Source organism: Helianthus annuus, chromosome 1 (genome assembly GCF_002127325.2).
Source record: "Helianthus annuus cultivar XRQ/B chromosome 1, HanXRQr2.0-SUNRISE, whole genome shotgun sequence".
Classification (NCBI taxonomy): Eukaryota; Viridiplantae; Streptophyta; class Magnoliopsida; order Asterales; family Asteraceae; genus Helianthus; species Helianthus annuus.
In genome coordinates this window covers 123644746-123664534 of record NC_035433.2, presented here as the reverse complement: position 1 = coordinate 123664534, position 19789 = coordinate 123644746, and the positions used below count along the sequence as shown (strand labels likewise).

The following is a 19789-nucleotide window of genomic DNA, read 5'->3' as shown; positions in this document are numbered from 1 at the left end:
GACTAATCGGAGTTTTAACGTGCAAGGTAAAGTTGATGAAGTGTTTATCTTTAATTTGAATTTTAAATGTTTATATGTTTTATCTTATAAATGATGATTTGATTACTTTTTATAATTAGTTTTTATTGATTATTGAATATAAAGAACTAATCGTTTTTTAGCAATTTGATTGCTTCCTTAACAACATCATTAATGATGCGGGAAGAGAAGCAAGCAAATTTTTTTTTTTTTTTTTGAACGGCCAACAAAATTTTATTAAAACAAGGGCCAACGAAAGTTAGCCCAAACCAACAATACACACCCGTTCATATATCATTTACATCCCCATCAATTTCAAGCTAACATTTACTAGATACATCAAACTTACACCACTCCTCCCACGTTATATCCTTCAAGTTCGAACGGCTTCCAATCCAAAGAAAACCCAACTGTTTGATTTCTTCCTTCAGCCGATCCACCCGTATTTCCTTTCCCTGGAAAATGAGTTTATTCCGATTTTGCCAAATGACCCAAAGTGCGACTTGCATTACCGCGTAAATTAATTTCCTCCATCTCCGATTCCCTTTAACATTTTTATGCCAATTCAGCAAATCTTTCACCCTGAAGGCATAAATATTTGATACCTTGCACCATGTTGATACAAAATTCCAAATCGTTTGTGCCAATTCGCATCCGATGAAGAGATGGTCCACGTTTTCTTCCAGTTGATTGCACACTCTGCACTCTGTTTGACCCGACCATGCACTTCTTCTTGCTAATGCAGCCAGTGTGGGCAGCCGTTCCAATGATAATCGCCATGCTAAGAAGTTCACTTTCAAAGGCAGCCAATTATTCCAAACGAATTCGTTCCCAATATCGCTGAACCTAGCGCATTGCAGCCAACTCTTCAGGCTTTTAACGGAGAACCGACCTGAGTTATCCAGCTCCCACTCCCACCGGTCTGCACCTTGACCACCTACGACCGAGGACAATAGTTGTGATAATTCCTGCAATTCTACCATTTCGTCTTGTGATTCAGGCTGTCTAACCCAGCTGAAGTTCAATACCACTGCCCCGTTTACCATCTTCATTCGATCAGCCACGACTGCGTTCTTAGATCCTTCTAAACTGAACAAACATGGGAACTTTCTTTGTAGCGTCACACCTTCTATCCATCGTTCCTTCCAGAATAAAACCGATTCACCAAGCCCAATATTAGCCCGAAAACATTCCTGTAAATTTAATCCATATCCCATTATATCTTTCGACACATTAAAGACTTGTTTCCACGGACCCGATATCGACACCTTTCTCGGGATAGGATTCCAATTTCTCTCACTGTGATGAATACTCCAAATAACTCTCCTCCATAGACTATCCGGCTCCGTTTTAAACCTCCACCACCATTTTGCAAGCATGGCAAGATTAGCGTCTTTTAGAGAACTCAACCCCACTCCCCCCGAATCCTTTGGAGTTAGTACATTATTCCATGCTATCAAGCACAGCTTCTTTTTTTCAGGTGTAATCCCCCATAGAAATTCCCTCCTCAATCGTTCCAGTTGATCAATAACCCCGGATGGAGCTTTATATAGTGAGAAATAGTATGTTGGAAGAGCATTTAGTACCGACATTGTAAGCGTCAATCTACCCCCAAACGATAATGTTTTCGCCTTCCATAAAGCTAATCTTTTTTTGAAAACTTCGACTACCGGCTGCCAGTGTTTTACCAGATTCATGTTTGCCCCTACTTGAAGCCCCAAGTGCTTGAAAGGAAAGCATCCAACCCTACAACCCAATAAACCCGCCACCTCCTGTACACTATCATTCCCCACATTTACCCCAAAGAAACTACTTTTTACCAAACTCACACGAAGACCCGATGCTAGATAGAAACATCGTAGTATCCTTGTGAGATTAAGCACACAGTTTGACGACCAATTTCCCAAAAAAATTACATCATCAGCATACATAAAGTGAGACATAACTAGACCTTGGTTGGAGAGACGAACACCCTCATATATGCCAAGATTGCATGCCTTCTTCATAACCCCGGTGAGTGCCTCCATAGCTATAATGAACAGGAATGGCGATAGCGGGTCTCCTTGCCTCAGACCCCTGTGACATGAAAATTCTTGTGTTGGTGACCCGTTCACAAGGACAGAAGCTCTTGCACAATTAACAGTAGCCATAATCCATTTAATAAACGTCAATGGGAACGACATTTGCTCCATAATGGATTCGAGGAACCTCCAATTAAGTGAGTCGTAGGCCTTTTCCATATCTGCTTTAAAAATAAACCCCTCCTTCTTTTTTTGCTTCATCCAAGGAATTAGTTCATTCAGAATCAATGGTCCATCCAAAATACTTCTTCCCGCAATGAACGCAGTCTGTTCCTCCGATACGAGATTGTCAATAACAAGCTTAAGTCGATTCGCCAAAACTTTTGACACAACTTTATTTATGCACCCGACGAGGCTAATGGGTCTGTAATCCCCCAATCCATCCGGATCTCTACACTTTGGAATCAATGCAATGAAAGAGGACGTGCAACCCATAGAGATAGTTCCATTTGTCTTGAATTCTTCAAAGACCGCCACAAAATCAGCCTGTAGAAATTCCCAGCACTTTCTTATGAATTTGAAATTAATTCCATCTGGTCCCGGTGCTTTATCCCCTTCACAGTCCCAAACTGCACTCTTAATTTCTTCAAGCGTAAATGGTGCTACCAACATTCCGGCCTGATTATCCGATATCTGCTTCAAATTAGGGCACAAAAGCCCCGGTCTATTAGAGGAAGGTTCCTGGAATTTTTGTGCAAAAAATGAGCAAATAAAATCCTTAATGAGCGGAGGTGCCGTCACCCATGTCCCGTCTATCATAAGGCCGTTGATCCTGTTGGAACTTTGGTTCGAGTTCACGATACTGTGAAAATAAGACGAGTTCTCGTCCCCTTCCACTGCCCATTTCACCCTGGATTTCTGCTTCAGATCCATGATTTTTACTCTATCCATCTCCAAAATTGCCTTTTTGCACTCGGCTCTCGTAGTGAGCTCGTCTGGTGATAATTCCCTTTCCTCAGCCTGTACCTCCAAAGCCTCCAGCAACTCCATTTTTTGCTTATAGTCCGCCTCCCCTTCCATCTTAATTGCAGTGACCCGTTCTTTTAATCGGAACTTTATCCACTTCAGTTTTACAGCAAGGCCTAAGTCTGTCGGACCTTCAAAAACAAAACTACCCAACGCTTGCTTTGCAAAATCCATCATTCCTGGCATCATCAACCATGAATTAAAGATCCTAGTTGGACTAGGCCCAAAGTCTTGTTCCAGGATCGATAAAAGAATCGGGCTATGATCCGAGACCACATTAGAAAGTGCCACCACCGAGGCATTCGGCCATTTGTTATGAAATTCCCTGCACACCAAAAATCTATCAAGCTTACTCTTGTGGAGTCCGTTATCCGAATGATAGGTGAATTTTCTGCCCCCCATATGATATTCGACCAAATCTGCCAACTCAATGAAATGATTAAAGAAGGCTGCATTAAGAGGCACGAATTCTGAATTCATTCTCTCATTCGGTTCTCTAACATCATTAAAATCCCCACAGAACACCCACAAACCCTGCAGAGACTGCTTTAGAATAACCAGCTCTTCCCACAGCCCCCTTCTCTCAGCTGGATCATTATACGCGTATATATTCACTATATTCACCCATTCCCCAGTGTGTTTTAATTGCCCTTGCACAATAATGAACCTCTGACTTCTTATGACTTCATTACATTCGAGTACAGTCGGGTCCCACAGGCTAACCAAGCCACCTGACCTCCCCACTGCATCTACATATGCCATTTCGAATCTCGACCTTCCCCAAATTTTGCTAAAATAAAATTCTGTGATTCCCCCTAGTTTCGTTTCCTGGATAGCCAAAAAATGAACGCCGTGGGATGTTTTTAATCCTCTTACCCAATCTATCTTCCTTTGGTCCCTGACCCCCCTCAAATTAATTGACATAAAATTCATTGTAAACCATTCTTTTCACCAACAATAACCTCGCTGACCTGATTCTCGAAGCCTTGTAACTGGAATCCAAGCATCGTCCCGATCATGACTGTGTCGGCTGTTTCATCCACACCTCTTTTCACCGTCCCCATCTCTGTCGTTTCCTCCCTTCCATTTTTTCCGGGCTCCGGTACTTCGTTCCTACCTCCGACTTCATTCCCTCCTTCCGGCATCGGTTTCTTACTTTCACCAGCACCGATATTTTTTTCCACTGTGTCCGCATCTCGTTGTTGATAATCTTCTGGTAACGTCTCGTTGTTTAGGTCAAAGGACCTTTCTAGATTCCTTATGTGGGTCTGATGCTTGTCCCCCCACGGATCTATCTCTGGGCTTGACAGTTGCGGGCTTCTATTACAACGAGGCCTCTTCCTAGACTTGGTGTTTGGGCCAGGGCCCAAAGCATTACTTGGATCCTGATTCTTATCTACAACAACTTTCTTTGGACAGGTCCCACCAACATAATCATTTTGTTCATTCCCCCCTGCCGCCGTATTTAATGCTTCTCTCTCCTGGTTCCCATGCACCTCGTGCATGGGAGTAATCGGTTCGTTCCCCCAGTCTTGACTCTTCACATTCTCCCCTTCACCGGCGACGCTTCGGATCTCTCCATCCTCCAGGTCATCGGCCGGCACCGCCACCGATCCCGACGTCTTCTCCGGCGTGTGTCTACCACCTTCCGATAACTCTGAAATCACCCTTTCAATCGACATATTCTGCTCCTCCCTCACCCAAACCATGTAGTTTTTCTCGCCCCATTGCAGCTTCACTTCGTCTTCAATAAATTTGCCTGACTCTGTTACAACCCAACACCCACTGTCTGAATTGTCTGTATCATTCCACGAGAATTCCGACGATCCGACCACTCTACCATAGCATTCTCCAACCATGTTATAAGTCTTACAATCCCTAAGGTGAATTGGAACCCCGCTCACTCTAATCCATACTAACCGTTCATAATTCAAATCCTGTCCTTTCCAGAGTTCCGCCGATGTTACTATCTGACCCCATTCTTCTTCACTGTTCCTGATAAACTCCGTTGCCTGACCTTTCCCTTTGAATACAATCATGCACTTCAGTCCACCAAGATAGGACACAGGGTATTCGCCATATCCCCAACTATCCAACTTCCTCCTTATTTTTTTTAAAACTAACATATCCTTTAATTCCACGATCACCGCCCGCATCATACAATGGTCCGGATAGACAGCGATCCTGTCTTCTATCATAACAGTCTTCACGTCTTTTTCCTGCTCCTTCCCAATACCTTTGACAACATCTGAGAAGGACCTCCCCTGGTTTACTGGTTTATACTCAAAAACTGGTTTCCTTTGAGCATTCACGTTACCCTTGAATAGCGGCGGCCCTTGGTATTGATTACCGTAGTTTTTGTGCTGAAAGGACCGGTGATTTTTATCGAACTTCGCCACAGAAACGCTCACTTTTGCTTCATGGATCGTTACCTTGTTCATGCAACGTAAAGTTGCCATGACATCCTCTACTCCTTCATATCGAATAAACCCAAAGTGATTCCCCCTAGAATCTTTCTTTCTGGCAACGTACGCATCTTTCACTACTCCGAATGTCTGGAAAGCTCTCCATAACCCCATCCTCGTTACACCTTCTGGGAGATTGGTGATGTAGAACGTCATTACCGGTCTTCCGGCAAGTGGAGCCCTGTAGCTCCCATGCTGTGGTGGGAACCCCATGCTCCAAACACGTAGAAACAAGACACCAAGGAACTGAAACACTCCGGCCAAAAACGCAACTGCTACGGTGTGTTAACGGGATTCGAATCAGACAACAGAGCAATACAGTATAGATGTGTCGATATCAGACCCGCTAAGCCACCAAGGAGAAGGTCCGGCCAAGAGTCACCACCAAACACTTGGATAATTTCGTTCGACATAATCTTCATTTCTAGACAATTCCATCTACTTACCCTTACATGTGATAATTATGACACATCTTGATTTTAAGTCGACCCAACAAAAGTAACATAATTAATAATATACGTGAGAGTAATTGACTATATGTGTATTTACTCAAACCTATAATGCAAATACGATATTCTTGATTTCATATCGATGCAACTAATGTTAGATATTTTAGTATAATCGGAACTAACTTGGTAATCAAAGGAAATTACAACATACATCGAACAAGTTAGGAGGTGTGGAAGTAAACGCTTGTTTGAGTTGTTATAATTCCAAGTGTTTGGGCGGAGCCTCGAAGGGGGGTTCCAAAGGGCAGGGTCCAACACGCAGTTACTAGCCTTTCGTAATGAAAAATAAGGCCATTTTGGAGGCATTTTGATTTTAAAAATAATAACTGCTAACAGGCGGTTACCACCCTTTCATCCCCAGATTCAAAATTAGGGTTCTTGGTCACATTCACTGGTTCATTCACGAATTTGCAATACACATATACTAAGTTGTGTTCACGAATTCAGAGTTGTATCCGATTAAATTATTCGAAAGAACAACTTAAGTAATTTGATCTAAAAGTAATTACACGCCTATCTAACTATCCGTCCGTGTTTACAAAATTCCCAAATAAAAACAGTTGTCTTGATTGATCAACATACACGACCCTTTACACGTTTTAATCAAAGTTTGTTTTTACATTTTCGTTTTTATTTTACTTTAGGAGCACTAAATGAAATATATATGACGTGTTACTTTTAAGTTCCTGTAAGGAAAAAAAGGATTGGTTGACATATAGATTATATGCTTTTTAATTAACTTGTAACTAGGATTACGATCCGCCGCAATGCGGCGGGGATTTTTAGTTATAACTAAGTCGGTCTAGGACCCGCACATTATGTTAACCCTGTCAAATGGGGAATAAATAGACGATGTAAAACGTTCACCCACACACGCATGTTGCATCGTGTTAACTCGCAAAATTTAGAACGAAACGTAAAAACGTTAAGCCAAAGACACACGTTGCTATGTGTTATGTCACAAAATTTAGAACCAAGCATAAAGCGAAAAATTTGCGGAAAATGAAAACTATAAAAGAACAAAGTTGAAAGTAAAAAACTTATGAGAATAAATTGCAAAAGATAAAAAGTTTTGGGTTAAAAGTAAAAAACAAATAGTTTTGGGTTAAAAGTAATTTATGAAATACTTTTGGGTGAAAAGTAAAAAAAAAATCATTTTTTTTGGAAAACCCCTAAAGCCAACGTTACGACAACCATATGCATAACCAGTTTTTCTTTGAAAAACCCACAAAGTACACATCGCGTTGCAGCGGGGCGTAAAACGGTGTCAAATAGTACTAATGTCACACAACCGTCATCGACCACCAACACTGACTCGACCTAGGATATGCGTGTTGCGAAACCTTTCAAACATGGAAAAATAGAGGCAAAAACGTTGAACCACACATGTACGTTACGTCGTATTAACTCGAAAAATTTAGAACTATACGTAAAACGGAAATTTGCGAAAGATGAAAAGTATAAGTGACAAAAGTTGTGAAGTTAAATTGCAAATAATGAAAAGTTTTGGGTTAAAGTTAAAAAAAACAAATTATATAGGGTTAAAATTGCAAAAGGTAAAAACCTTCGGGTTAAAAGTAAAAAGTCAAGTTTTTTTTTTTGAATAATGTGCAAAGCATAATGTACAACTTGATATGCACCAAAAATTTGCTTCTTTATAAGGGTATAATATATCAAAAAGCATTAGATCACCCGTAATGGCCCAAAATTTAGGCATTTTGTACAAAACCATGCCCCATTCACGCCAGACAACCACCCAAGGGGTGTTTTCTTTGAAAAAGTTGGATGAGGTGTTCTTTTTTTAATGCCTGAACTTGTTTTCTTTGCCAATTATGTCCCTACATCTATTTTAAACCTTAGTTTTAACTAAAAACAAAAAACAAAAAATAATAATGGGTAATAATTGGACAACCATGTGTCGCATAATGCCCCAAGGGTGGGGCATTATCCCACTACACTCATTTCTTTAAAACGCCCCTTGGATGACTGGACTGCCACGTATCGAACAATGCCCAAAAATGAGGACATTATTCACTTCTAGGGCATTATTCACTTCTACCACTACACATACTCTTAAGCGATCCCAAACACATCCTTATATAAAGTTACTTTCATGAACTATAAGTTACATCTGGCCAAGTTTCTAATAAATGAGATAGGTGTGAGAGGAAAGCAACCATTGATAATAGCACAAAAAATGCATCTTTTTTGGCTCCATAAAAACAAGCCCCACTCAATTATTATGCACCCAAGCCTTTCAAGTCTCTTTCCCAATTCATTGATTCGAAGTAACACTTTGATGGGGATATGCATTTAAGAGCACGTTAAGTGTTGCCTCTTTGCCATAAAGAATCTTTTGTCTAGTACAATAAAGAATGGAAAATTTTACACGAATAATCCTTGTCAAAAAAAAAAAAAAAAAAAAAAAAACTAACTTTTTTTTTTTTTGCTTCTGATCAAACGTTAAAATTATATACGAAAACTACATACTCTTCACTACTGAGCGAAAAGTTCTGGGGTCGGCTGCCCCCTCCCGCCCCCACTATGTTGCGCCACTGCTTTTAATAAACGAGCTCGAGCTTAGGCTTTACTTATCAAGTTTGACTAGACTCGATCGTTTAAACGAGCCTAAACAACATTATTATACTTTTATTTAATATGCTAAATGTATTTACATATTATATTTATTTATTAACATTATACATAAAACTGATTAAATAGTAGTTATATATAAAAAAAATAATTAATAGAGATGAATAAAATAATTAAATAGCTATTGAGGCTTTAATCGACAAAGTGGAGAGAACAATATTTAATTGATCCTCTGAAAAGAAATATATTCCTCACACAACTCTCGGGAAGAAATTAAAATCATGGTGGTTACAACAACTTAATGAAATATATTTAAAAACAATTTTTAAGTTGTCTCATCAACATCAACAGTATCAATTAAATTCAAATACAAAACGAAGCCACTCTATAAATGGCTTCGAAACCACCATTTATTTTGAAAACGTCTGTGCTAATAAAAACAACTTAAACCGATGACTAGTCTTTTGTTACGTCTTTATCATTGTTTAGCATTATAATGGAGAAAAATGCAATTTGCGTCCCTGTGGTATGTCCCAAACATCAATTTGAGCCCCTAAAAATAATTTTTTTCATTTTGAGCCCCTGTGGTATTAATTTCATAACAGTATGAGTCCCTGCCGTCAGTCTTCCGTCAGTTTGACCGTTTGCCAGTTGTGAAAAGTCCATAATACCCCCCACCCTTTAATATCTATACTTAAAGCAGACCAGTTTCATTATCATCATCAACAGTCGCTCCCAACTCCCAATATCATCATCATCAACAGCTCTCCTCTCCCAACTCCCCAGATCATCATCATCATCTTCATCGATGGTGAAAAACAAAGGGTGAAAAACAGATTTTGGGTTTGATTTTGGGTTTGATTTTGGGTTGATTCTGGGTTTGAATGTTGGGTTTGATTTTGAATGTGTTTATATTGTGAAAAACAGAGGGTGAAAACATAGGGTTGATTTTCGGTGAAAAACAGAGGGTTTGATTCGATGATTTGGGTTCCTCATATTAAGAACTGATCGGATCAGTTTCGGATTGAATGTGTTCCTCATTTTGATTTTTGTTTTTTGTTTGATTCGATGATAACAGTTATTTGGGTATTTTGGTTTTGATTTGATTATTTGAATGTGTTATTTGGGGGTTTGAATGTGTTTTTGTTTTGATTCTTGTGGGTTTTGATTCTTATGGGTTTAAGGTTTAGGGTATCCTCATTTGAATGTGTTTTGGTTTTTGATGCTGGTTTGAATGTTTTTGTTGTATCGAATCAGTTTCGGATTGAATGTGTTCCTCGTTTGAATGTGTTTTGGTTTTGATGCTGGTTTGAATGTTTTTGTTGTATCGGATCAGTTTCGGATTGAATGTGTTCCTCGTTTGAATGTGTTTTGGTTTTGATTCCGGTTTGAATGTTTTTGTTGTATTGGATCAGTTTTGGATTGAATGTGTTCCTCATTTAAATGTGTTTTGTTGTACAGAATGGCTGCGGACGTAAAGATACTACGCAAAACACCAACTACGAAGGCGAGAACACTTGACAACCTCCTAGAAGATGGCGCGGTGCACATAAGAAAGTGATTGATATGAATTAATACAACCCCAGTGGCAGATACGTAATTAGCGAGCTCTGGAATTTCATATCTACCACTTGGGTTATATTCATTCATATGAATGAATATAACCCCAGTGGCAGATATGTAATTATCGAGCTCTGGAATTTCATATCTACCACTTGGGTTATGTTCATTCATATGAATGAATTATATTCATTCATATGAATGAATATAACCCAGTGGCAGATATGTAATTAGCGAGCTCTGGAATTTCATATCTGCCACTGGGGTTATATTCATTCATATCTGCTACATTCCGAAGTGCACCCGTCAGTAAAGATCCACAATTGCTTGTGGATCTTTGACGTTTTGTCTCTGTTTTGTATGTTTCGGTCTTTTGTTATCGAGTCTGTACGTTACGGTCTTTTGTTATCGAGAATTTTATTATGAATGAATATAACCCAATTGCTTGTGGATCTTTGATATATATAGGATGCATTTAATTATTATATTGCATTTATTTAAAAAAGAGTTAATTATTAGATTGCATTTTTTAAAAAAAATAAAAGAGTTAATTTAATTTGAATTATTAGATTTCTTAAGAAAAAAACAAAAAATGAATTTAGGGGCTCAGGTTGATATTTCACTCATACCATAGGGACGCAAAGTGTTATTAATATATGTCAAAAGACGGTCTTACCCCTGCCTCAAACAGTCAAACTGACGGCAGGGACTCAAAGTGTTATGAATTTATAAGGTCAGGGGCTCAAACATCCAAAAATTTAATTTAGGGGCTCAGGTTGATGTTTAGGACATACCACAGGGACGCAAATTGCATTTTTCTCATTATAATGTGAGACAAACTAAAAAATAATTTATAATAATATAGTCATGAGGTGAGTCAGAGAACAGAGAATTATACTTTATGGGCCAGTTATATAAATAACTATGAATATCGTAGCTATTAGCTTGTATTAATATAATTAAATAATATCGTAGCTTGTTGCCCGTTTACCAACTATCTCGATGTAAATTCGTCTTATATATTAGATATAGTACTTAGAAAACAATCGAATATGTCAAAATGGTATAATCTTATTGTATTGAACAAGAGTAATCGCCAATCGGACAGAAATGTGTGCTGTATAGGGCAATATACGTAATAAATAGAAGGATAATACTCATGAACGCCCTCAACACATAATTAGCCAGATACGCCCTACAAGTTAAGGAAGGAGGACAACCTTTAGTTTAGATCATAAAGAGAAAACTCCCATAGTTGGCAACGACTTTTTAAAGATGTCAACAGTCTGATTGTTTGTCGATATAAACTGGTGTTGAAGATTTCGTTTGTGTGACCCTTTCATTAACAAATTGAATGTCAACTTCCACATGCTTTGTGCTTTGTCCAAGAGGACATGATTAGCTGAAAGGTACGTCATATTATAGGCCTATGGGGTAGTGATTAAAGTTTCACCAACACTAAGTTCACAAAGAAAGGCTTCCAACGAGGTAAGTTTAGCCCGTGAACTTTGTATTCGGATTTAGTAAATGAACATAAAACTTGGAATTATTTCCGAGGAGTCCATGAAATAAGATTGGAACACAAATACATAACAAATCCCCCATGGACCATGGTTATATGTACACCGGGAACAATCGACATCTAAGAAGCCAGAAGGCACATAGAGAAGATTTTAAGTTTGGGGATGAGTTGACAATGTGACCACTGACAAAGTCACGGACCATATGACCATTTTTCGCCCTATCATACGACCCATATGATGTGACCAGCTCTTGTATGCACCTAGACAAAAAGACCTTAGGGTGCGCACCTAGGCCCTCAAGCGAGGCACGGTGCAGGAAAACAACTTGGTCCTAAGAAGGGCTTCGGAGATGACAAGAATAACGGGGTTATTATCCTTGATTGATTCGCTAATGGAGGCAATAATCTACTTATTTTGGAATGTGTATGGGGAGGAGCATATGACCAATAATCGCGAGCAAATTGACATGTTGAAACACATTAGCAATAATTTAGTTGATCTTAGAATACGTAAATCCCTAAAGTTGTTGAATGAATGAATTAAGCATGTCATAAACGCTTTAGCAAGTAAAACCCCATATCTATAAAAGTCGCCATTCAATAAATCGGGTTAAATCTACAACCTCCATTACAGAATTGTAGCTTCTACTATTACCAAACTCTTGTGAACTAGCAACTAGCTCGCTTTTCGTTCATAGAACAACATTATAGCTACGCTTGTAACGAAGAAGATGACGTTTTCTGCCACATAGGACGGCCCAATATCGCACTTCCGTGTGTAGCAAGATAGGCAGAATTCAACCTACAAAAATTACCACCACTATCATTATGAAAATCTTTCATATTATGTCAACTTTTTCAAAATTTCTGTAAAGAATTATTGTGACAATAACATTATAAAAACAAGAAACTTACCTGTCGACATCTGGTGTGGCTAACGGATCATATATTTCCTCCCTATGTTCGACAGCGGGCGCAACGCCTGCCACTGCTCCCATATCCTGTTCACCTTCACCCTGAAAATCAACCGCATCTTATATATAATTAAATACCATATAATCAAAGAACCTGACCCGTTAAGTTATATTGAAGTATATAACTTGTTTTAAAAAAGAATGAAAAAGGTATATATGATAACAATATGTAAATTTACTTGCCTGTTGAGGATACTGCATATAACCGCCATATGCACCATATGCATATAATGATGGATCTTGAGTTGCTCCATAGGCATAAGCATCATAACCTTGTCCATAACCGTAGTATGCACTGCTCCATTGAGTCGGATCGGCTTGTGGGGCCCACACTCCAGATGGGTCCTACAGTATAAATCCAGAAAACAATTTTGCTAAACTGCATATTGACCTTAAGACTTTGAAATTTTAAGTTGTGTAGACCATGATGAACCTTCTACTACTTCGATGACCATACTATGTATGAAGCATATCTTGCGGTGCAAACGAGCCAAGCCCGAGCTCAAGTAAATTATGAAAGCTTAAGCTCGAGCTCGGCTCGGGCTCGGCACATTTATTATCTATTAATTACTATATTAAATAATTAAATAAAAATAATATAAATAATAACTCGTTTAGGCTCGTGAGATTGATAAGTGAAGCTCGGGCCCGGGCTCGTTTACTAAACACGCTAATTTTATGTTCGGGCTCGGCTCGCAGGGGCGAAGTATAGAAGGGGCGGGAGGGGGCGCCCGACCCCCCAAACTTTTCGCTCAGTAGTGTTATATATGTAGTTTTCGTATAGAAATTTTTTGGTATATACGTTTTCGACCCCCCGGTTTTATAGAAATTTTTGGGTATATACGTTTTCGACCCCCTCGTCATTCGGGTCAAGCTTCGCCACTGTCGGCTCGTAAACAAATTTAAAAGGCTCGGCTCGTAAACAAATTTAGAAAGCTCGGTTCGTTTACTAGACAACTTTAAATAAGGGGTAAATGGTATTAAATATTAATAAAAACTAATATTATGCGTTGCATATCATACAGAAAACAGCCAAAAGTAAAAGCTCACCTGCTTGCTTTTTCCCCAAGAAAGGTGGACAACAAGTTGACCAATCTGGCTTCCATGCATCCTTTGAATTGCTTCTTCAGCAGATGTCCTGCATAGCATACAATCACCGACTTTAAAAAAAAAAAAAAAAAAAAAAAAAAAAACCAATATAACCTTATTAAAGATCATGAAGAAATGGTTCCACTTGATCTCATAAAAAAATATATAAAGTGACATCTTCCCACTATCCCACAAAAGTACACTTCACTAGTTGTGAAAGATTGCTGTAAGATGTGAAAAAGAGCGGGTTGGGTAACGGGTCAAAACGGTAACTTTCTAGTACAAGTAACATTTGTTGTTCAGATTTTTAAAATAACTTACGGTTACAAAATTTTATCAATCAATAATCATCAAAAGTTTCAAATAAAACTATTTATAAGGTTTTATGTAGGTCTGCTAAGGAACTAAACGTTCAGCGAATAGTTCGTGAACTGTTCGACGGGAAGAGTTCATTTGTGTTCGTTTGTTTAATTAATGAACGAACACAAACAAAAAAAATTGTTTGTTTAGTTAAATGAACAAACATGAACATAGGCCGCATTCGTTCATTTATGTTTGCGAACGTTTGGTAACTTGTTCGTCTATGTTTGTTTGATGGTTGATTATGGTTAATTTTTATATTTTATTTAAAACTTCAAAACTACCACTAATTAATAAAATATTTAAAATATATTAGTGTATTGTATATTACATACCTTTTAACATATGCTCAATTGTACATGTTCATGAACGTTTGTTTGTATTCGTCTGTGTTCATGAATGTATGTTTGTGTTCATGAGCGTTTGTTTGTGTTCGTTACCTGAAGTTAACGAATGAACACAAACACATTCATTTCTTTAATGAACGAACACGAGCAGATAATCTCGTTCGGTAAGTGTTCATGAACGGTTCGTGAAAACGTTTATTTACTTAACGAACTAACACGAACAAGGCTTTGTCCGTATTTGTTCAGTTTGTTTGCAGCCCCAGTTTTATGCATTAGAATTAAACAATGGCCAACTTAGACCCATGTGACCTGTGGGGAGGAATCATGAGAAAACTACTCTTTATGAGAAAACTCTATCTAACAATTACTAAACCCTAAACTATAAAATCTAACCCCTAAACCCTAAGAAATAAACCCTAAACCCAAAAAAACTAAACCGCAATCCCTATAAGTTAAAGCCTAGAAGCTAAACCCTAAAGGCTAACGCCTAAAAGCTAAAAACTAAATGCTAAAGTGCTAAACCCTAACCTCAAAAATTTAAACCCTACAAAATAAACCCCAAAAAAACCTAACACAAATATCAATCGTTTGATAGAGTTTTCTAACGGAAAAAAAGAGTTTTCTCATGATCCTCTCCCTTTGACATGTATCCTTTGAAGATAAAAGAAAACCATTTAAATTTTAAAGATAAAAGTTAACCCGATTAGGCCCATTCACAAGTAAATACGTCGTCGACGCATATAAGAAAGCAGTTTTTCCCGACATTAAAGACTAACCTAGCTACAAACTGCACAAACCCACATCCCTTAGCTGCAGGGATCTTGACATAAACTATTTCCCCAAACTGCAAGAAAATCTGCCTCAATTCTTCCTCTGTAACAGCAGAATCAAGACTGCCGATATAAACCTGCAATACAAAACGAGAATGCAAATAAGAAACACGAACGGATACAATACTATATTCCAGTATACCCGACTTACTGTCGTGTTAGTTGGATCGGTGTCCATAGCAATGGCAGAAGCTGGATATAACCCTGCCAACAAATACGACAATACAAGTGTGTGTTAATCATCATCTTCAACTCAAACTAGATTGTTGCAATAGACCGCGCGTGGTGGCGGTGACACGTAGTTTGTTTATAGTGGGTGGCACGTCATATGATGCGTTAACCATAGAAAACGCGTGTTTCGACGTATCCGATCTAAAGCATTGCGGTTACAAAAGAAACGAAATCGAAAACAAGTTGGTTCGTTTAGTGAGCGTTCCACCTAACCACTACAGCACCCTTAACTTTGCATCAAGACTTAGCAGCGTCAAAACGGGCAATAACCAAAACTCATACCGTCGAATGAAAAATATATTTGACCTGACTCGTTTCCGAACACAGTTATGTCAAAACTTAGACCAACAAAAAACGTAGGCAAAAATAAGCATGACTCGTTTTGAAAAAAATATTATGTCAAAACGTGAATTTATATCATTTACGTTGAAACGGGAATTTGTACCAACACGTACATTCTTCATCATCTTACTTAGTAAATCCCACCAATAGCAAAGCTAAGGTAGGGTCTGAGGAGGGTAAGATGTAGACAGCCTTACCTCTACCCCTGTACCGACACGTACATTAAAATATCAAAAAGTAGACCAACCGAAAACGTACAAAAAAAAGCATGAAAACACATTATATTAGACCCGACTCGTTTCCGAAAAAAATTACGACACGTGAGAAAATAGTTTATTTCTTTTAAGCTAAAGAATGAAAATACCAAAGGTAAATTTGAAAAGTTAGAACTCAAGGGCGTAAAAAGCATTTTATAAAGTTTTTTGAAAATGTAAGGGGTGTAAATGTCAACTTTGAAAGTTAAAAGGTTGTTTTTGCCAAGTTAACAAGCCTAGGACCTATTTTGTCTTTTTTATGCCACCAGGCACCAACCATTGATTTTAAGTAGAGTAAATTACGTTTTTGGCCCCTGTGGTTATATCACTTTTACTATATTAGCCCAAAATAAGAATTCTTAACATATCTGCCCCCATGGTCTCTATAACTAACCATTATGGCCCCTAAGTCTAGAGATCATGGGGGCCAAAATGGTTAGTTATAGAGACCATGGGGGCTAAAATGGTTAGACTTAGGGGCCAAAATGGTTAGCTATAGAGACCATGGGGGCAGATATGTTAAGAATTCTTATTTTGGGCTAATATAGTAAAAGTGATATAACCACAGGGGCCAGAAACGTAAATTACTCTTTTAAGTAAGTATATATTCACAGAAATTAGCATCTATTAGGGTGTTTGAATGCATGCTTTGAAACTGATTATGTGATATTTAATAAAACGCATTCAAACGAGAACACAATACCTTTTGGTGCAACATATTGCTGTTGAAAGACCGTGGGCTTCTTTGGAGTTGCCGCACTGATTCGCATGGGTCGAGTCGAGCAGTAAATCCCGTTCATCTCAGTCATTGCACGGTTTCTCTCCATCTCATCTGCAAATTTAACAAAACCATATCCCTTTGACCGACCCGTGTTGGCATCGGTCACAACTTTGGCCCCTCTAACAGACGGATATTGAGTCCTGAAAGTCTCTTGTAATAGATGATCGGTAACATCAGGTGCTAAATCACCTACGAAAATAGAATGTTCCGGACCGGCATCGGGTCGTCGTTCTCCGATTCCTGAAGACGCCCAGTTTAACCTGAAGGTTAACTCGGTTCCGGGAACTTGTGTTCCGTTGTATGTTTGAAGAACAGTTTCTGCTGTAGCGTGTGAAGCGAATTCCACGAACCCGTAACCTTCTGGAAGGCCTGTTGCTTTGTTACGAATTACCTTTATTGAAAGCACCTGTAGATGTATGATAAATGTCATAACTCATAAATAATCATAATCAAGAACAAACAGCTTTCTGCAATGATTCAAGTTATTTTTGAAAGAAAAAAGAACAAATTTGTGGATCCGTAACTTTCAAAGATCAGAGCTATGCGAACGCCACTCACACACTATCCAAATACGTACGCCACTCACACACTATCCGAATACGAACACCACTCACACACTATCCAAATACAACATTACCAATAAAGTGTCATGCGGGCCGTATGGTCATCTGAGCCGTATGACATGCAAGAAATGGTCATGTGGATTGTATGAGAGGGCGAGAGGCCGTATGAGGTTGTGCTTGCAAAATCATATGGCTGGAATAATGTGTTTGATTAACACACAGTGTGACCACTGACAAAGTCACGGACCCTATGACCATTTACGCCCTATCATACGACCTGTATGATGTGACTGGCTCCGATGTGAACCTAGGCAAAAGCCATTCGAGCGCGCACCTAGGCCCTCAAGCCAGGCAAGGCGCAGGGAAAACGCTTTGCTGCCATCCAGGCGCTCTGACAACCTTAAGCGAACAAAGTTTAAAACAAAAAACAGAATCGAGCCTTGAGGTGTTTTCCTTTCGCCTCACGAAGCGTAAACCTTCCTCAAACAGATAAAACCCAGATAAAAACAGAGACCTAACTTCTGACAGATTCAGTAACATGGGTCAATTTCCGTAACAATGAAACCCTAAAGGCCATAACAGACAGACACAAACACAAGCAGTAATTCGTAAAAGAAGAGATGTGGATAAAGAACCTCGTTAGTGGGGGCGAACCAGGAATGAAGGTAGGACTCATCGGCCCAGTAGGGTAAATCGCCAATCCAGAGGGTACGGATTTCTTCGTGTGACGTCGGTTGGTGGTAGGGTTGCGACGGTGGCGGCGGCGGTGCTCCGTAAGCGTACTGTGGTTGCGGTTGTGCGCTCATCATCCATGGCTGTTGCGCACCCTGTGCTTCCATCGTCGCTCTTGTTTAGTTTTTGCAGGTTTAGAATATGTTCTTGTCTTCACCAGTCACAACTTACAAGTTTGAACCAAAACTATCTATCATATTGTTTTTATAAGTTTTTTACCCGTGTCGCGCGTTATGGCGGTAATGTCATGTTTGTGAATTCGTTACGCGTGTTATAGTGATGACATTAACGTGTGACGTGACACGTTTTTAACTTTGTTACACACGTCACGTTAGTGACAGTAACGTGGTTAGGTATAGATAAAAAGAGTATAATGTCTCACATGTTGAGCTGTAAAGTCGTAATAGTAATTTAAACAAAAGAATTGAAGTGTTAGAGAAGACGAGTTGTGAAGTTATTAAATAGATATACCAAAAGTTTGGGGATGAGCGTGTAAAGTCTATAAACTTGAGGGTCAAAAAAGAAAACTAAAGATTATGGTTCATCGACCATGTTTTTTTTAAGTTCTATGAGCAAATTTGCCCGTGCTTTTGGGTGGGATCACGGGTAGCGACGTATTTCCAAACTTAGTTACACTTGTTGCGACGATGACATTAACATGTTTAAGTACATATAAGAAAACGTATCAAAAGTATTTGCTTTATAAAAGTAAAAACTATTTTGGAAATCATGAAAACAATTTTGAGATGTAAAACAATCGTTACAAAACACGAATTCAACTTTTCTTACCCGCACATTGCAACCTAATAATTTAAATAAAGAAATTTAAACTTAAAGATATAAGAAAAGTTAAGAGGGGTTTTTCCAATACCTTTATTTTGTAATTCTATCCAAAAGAATACAAATAGGTATTAAGAAAACTAAGAGAAAAAAACATTATCTTGCCTGCAACCCTAGCATATACATAAAACTATGGGGTATACTTGTGCCACACCGTGGAACACCGTGTTTCCTATGGCATGGCTACAACAAAATGATTGGTTGATCGTGCAGAAGTCCACCATATATGTTTGAGGCGTGAAAGATTGGGTGTGTATTTGAAGAACTCCTAAACAATAATTTTTCTTATTTTATTTATTTTCTTATTTTATTTTAATTAATATAATGAGTGTGGAGCTTAGATGTGGAAACACGTCTTATATTTATGGAAACTGTATGAGAGTAATGGAGTAGGATCAAATACAAACCACATTTCGCATACAAACTGTAAGAACCATTTAAAAAGTGTCACGTGGCATCCAACCAATTATAGAGAAATGATAAAATAATATCCTAAATAATATCAATTATATTGAATTCCCTATAAAGTATGCTAACAAGCAATTCGTTCTTTATTCGGGTATTTCTTTTGTTTTCAATGTGCTGATTAAGAAAAGTGCTGATATCATCCAAATATGTGCTAAAATCAATTATCTTGATTAATTTTCATGTGCTAATATAATTTAAATGTGCTACTTTTATGTATGTATTGTTTGGTATGTGCTAATTTAACTTTTTTTAAGTGCTAGGATCT

The 19789-nt window shown here is 38.4% G+C and overlaps 1 protein-coding gene across 1 annotated transcript; it reads right to left on the bottom strand.

Annotated features, from left to right (window-relative positions):
- Positions 1-12240: 12240 nt before the first annotated feature.
- LOC110898788 (polyadenylate-binding protein RBP47B') lies at positions 12241-18393 on the bottom strand. Its single transcript, XM_022145631.2, has 8 exons — positions 18120-18393; positions 16844-17327; positions 15465-15517; positions 15260-15390; positions 13738-13825; positions 12871-13032; positions 12629-12729; positions 12241-12515 (listed from the first exon to the last, which is right to left on the bottom strand). Exons 1-8 carry the CDS (start codon positions 18321-18323, stop codon positions 12425-12427), a joined length of 1314 nt encoding a protein of 437 aa, XP_022001323.1. The 5' UTR covers positions 18324-18393; the 3' UTR covers positions 12241-12424.
- Positions 18394-19789: the final 1396 nt, after the last annotated feature.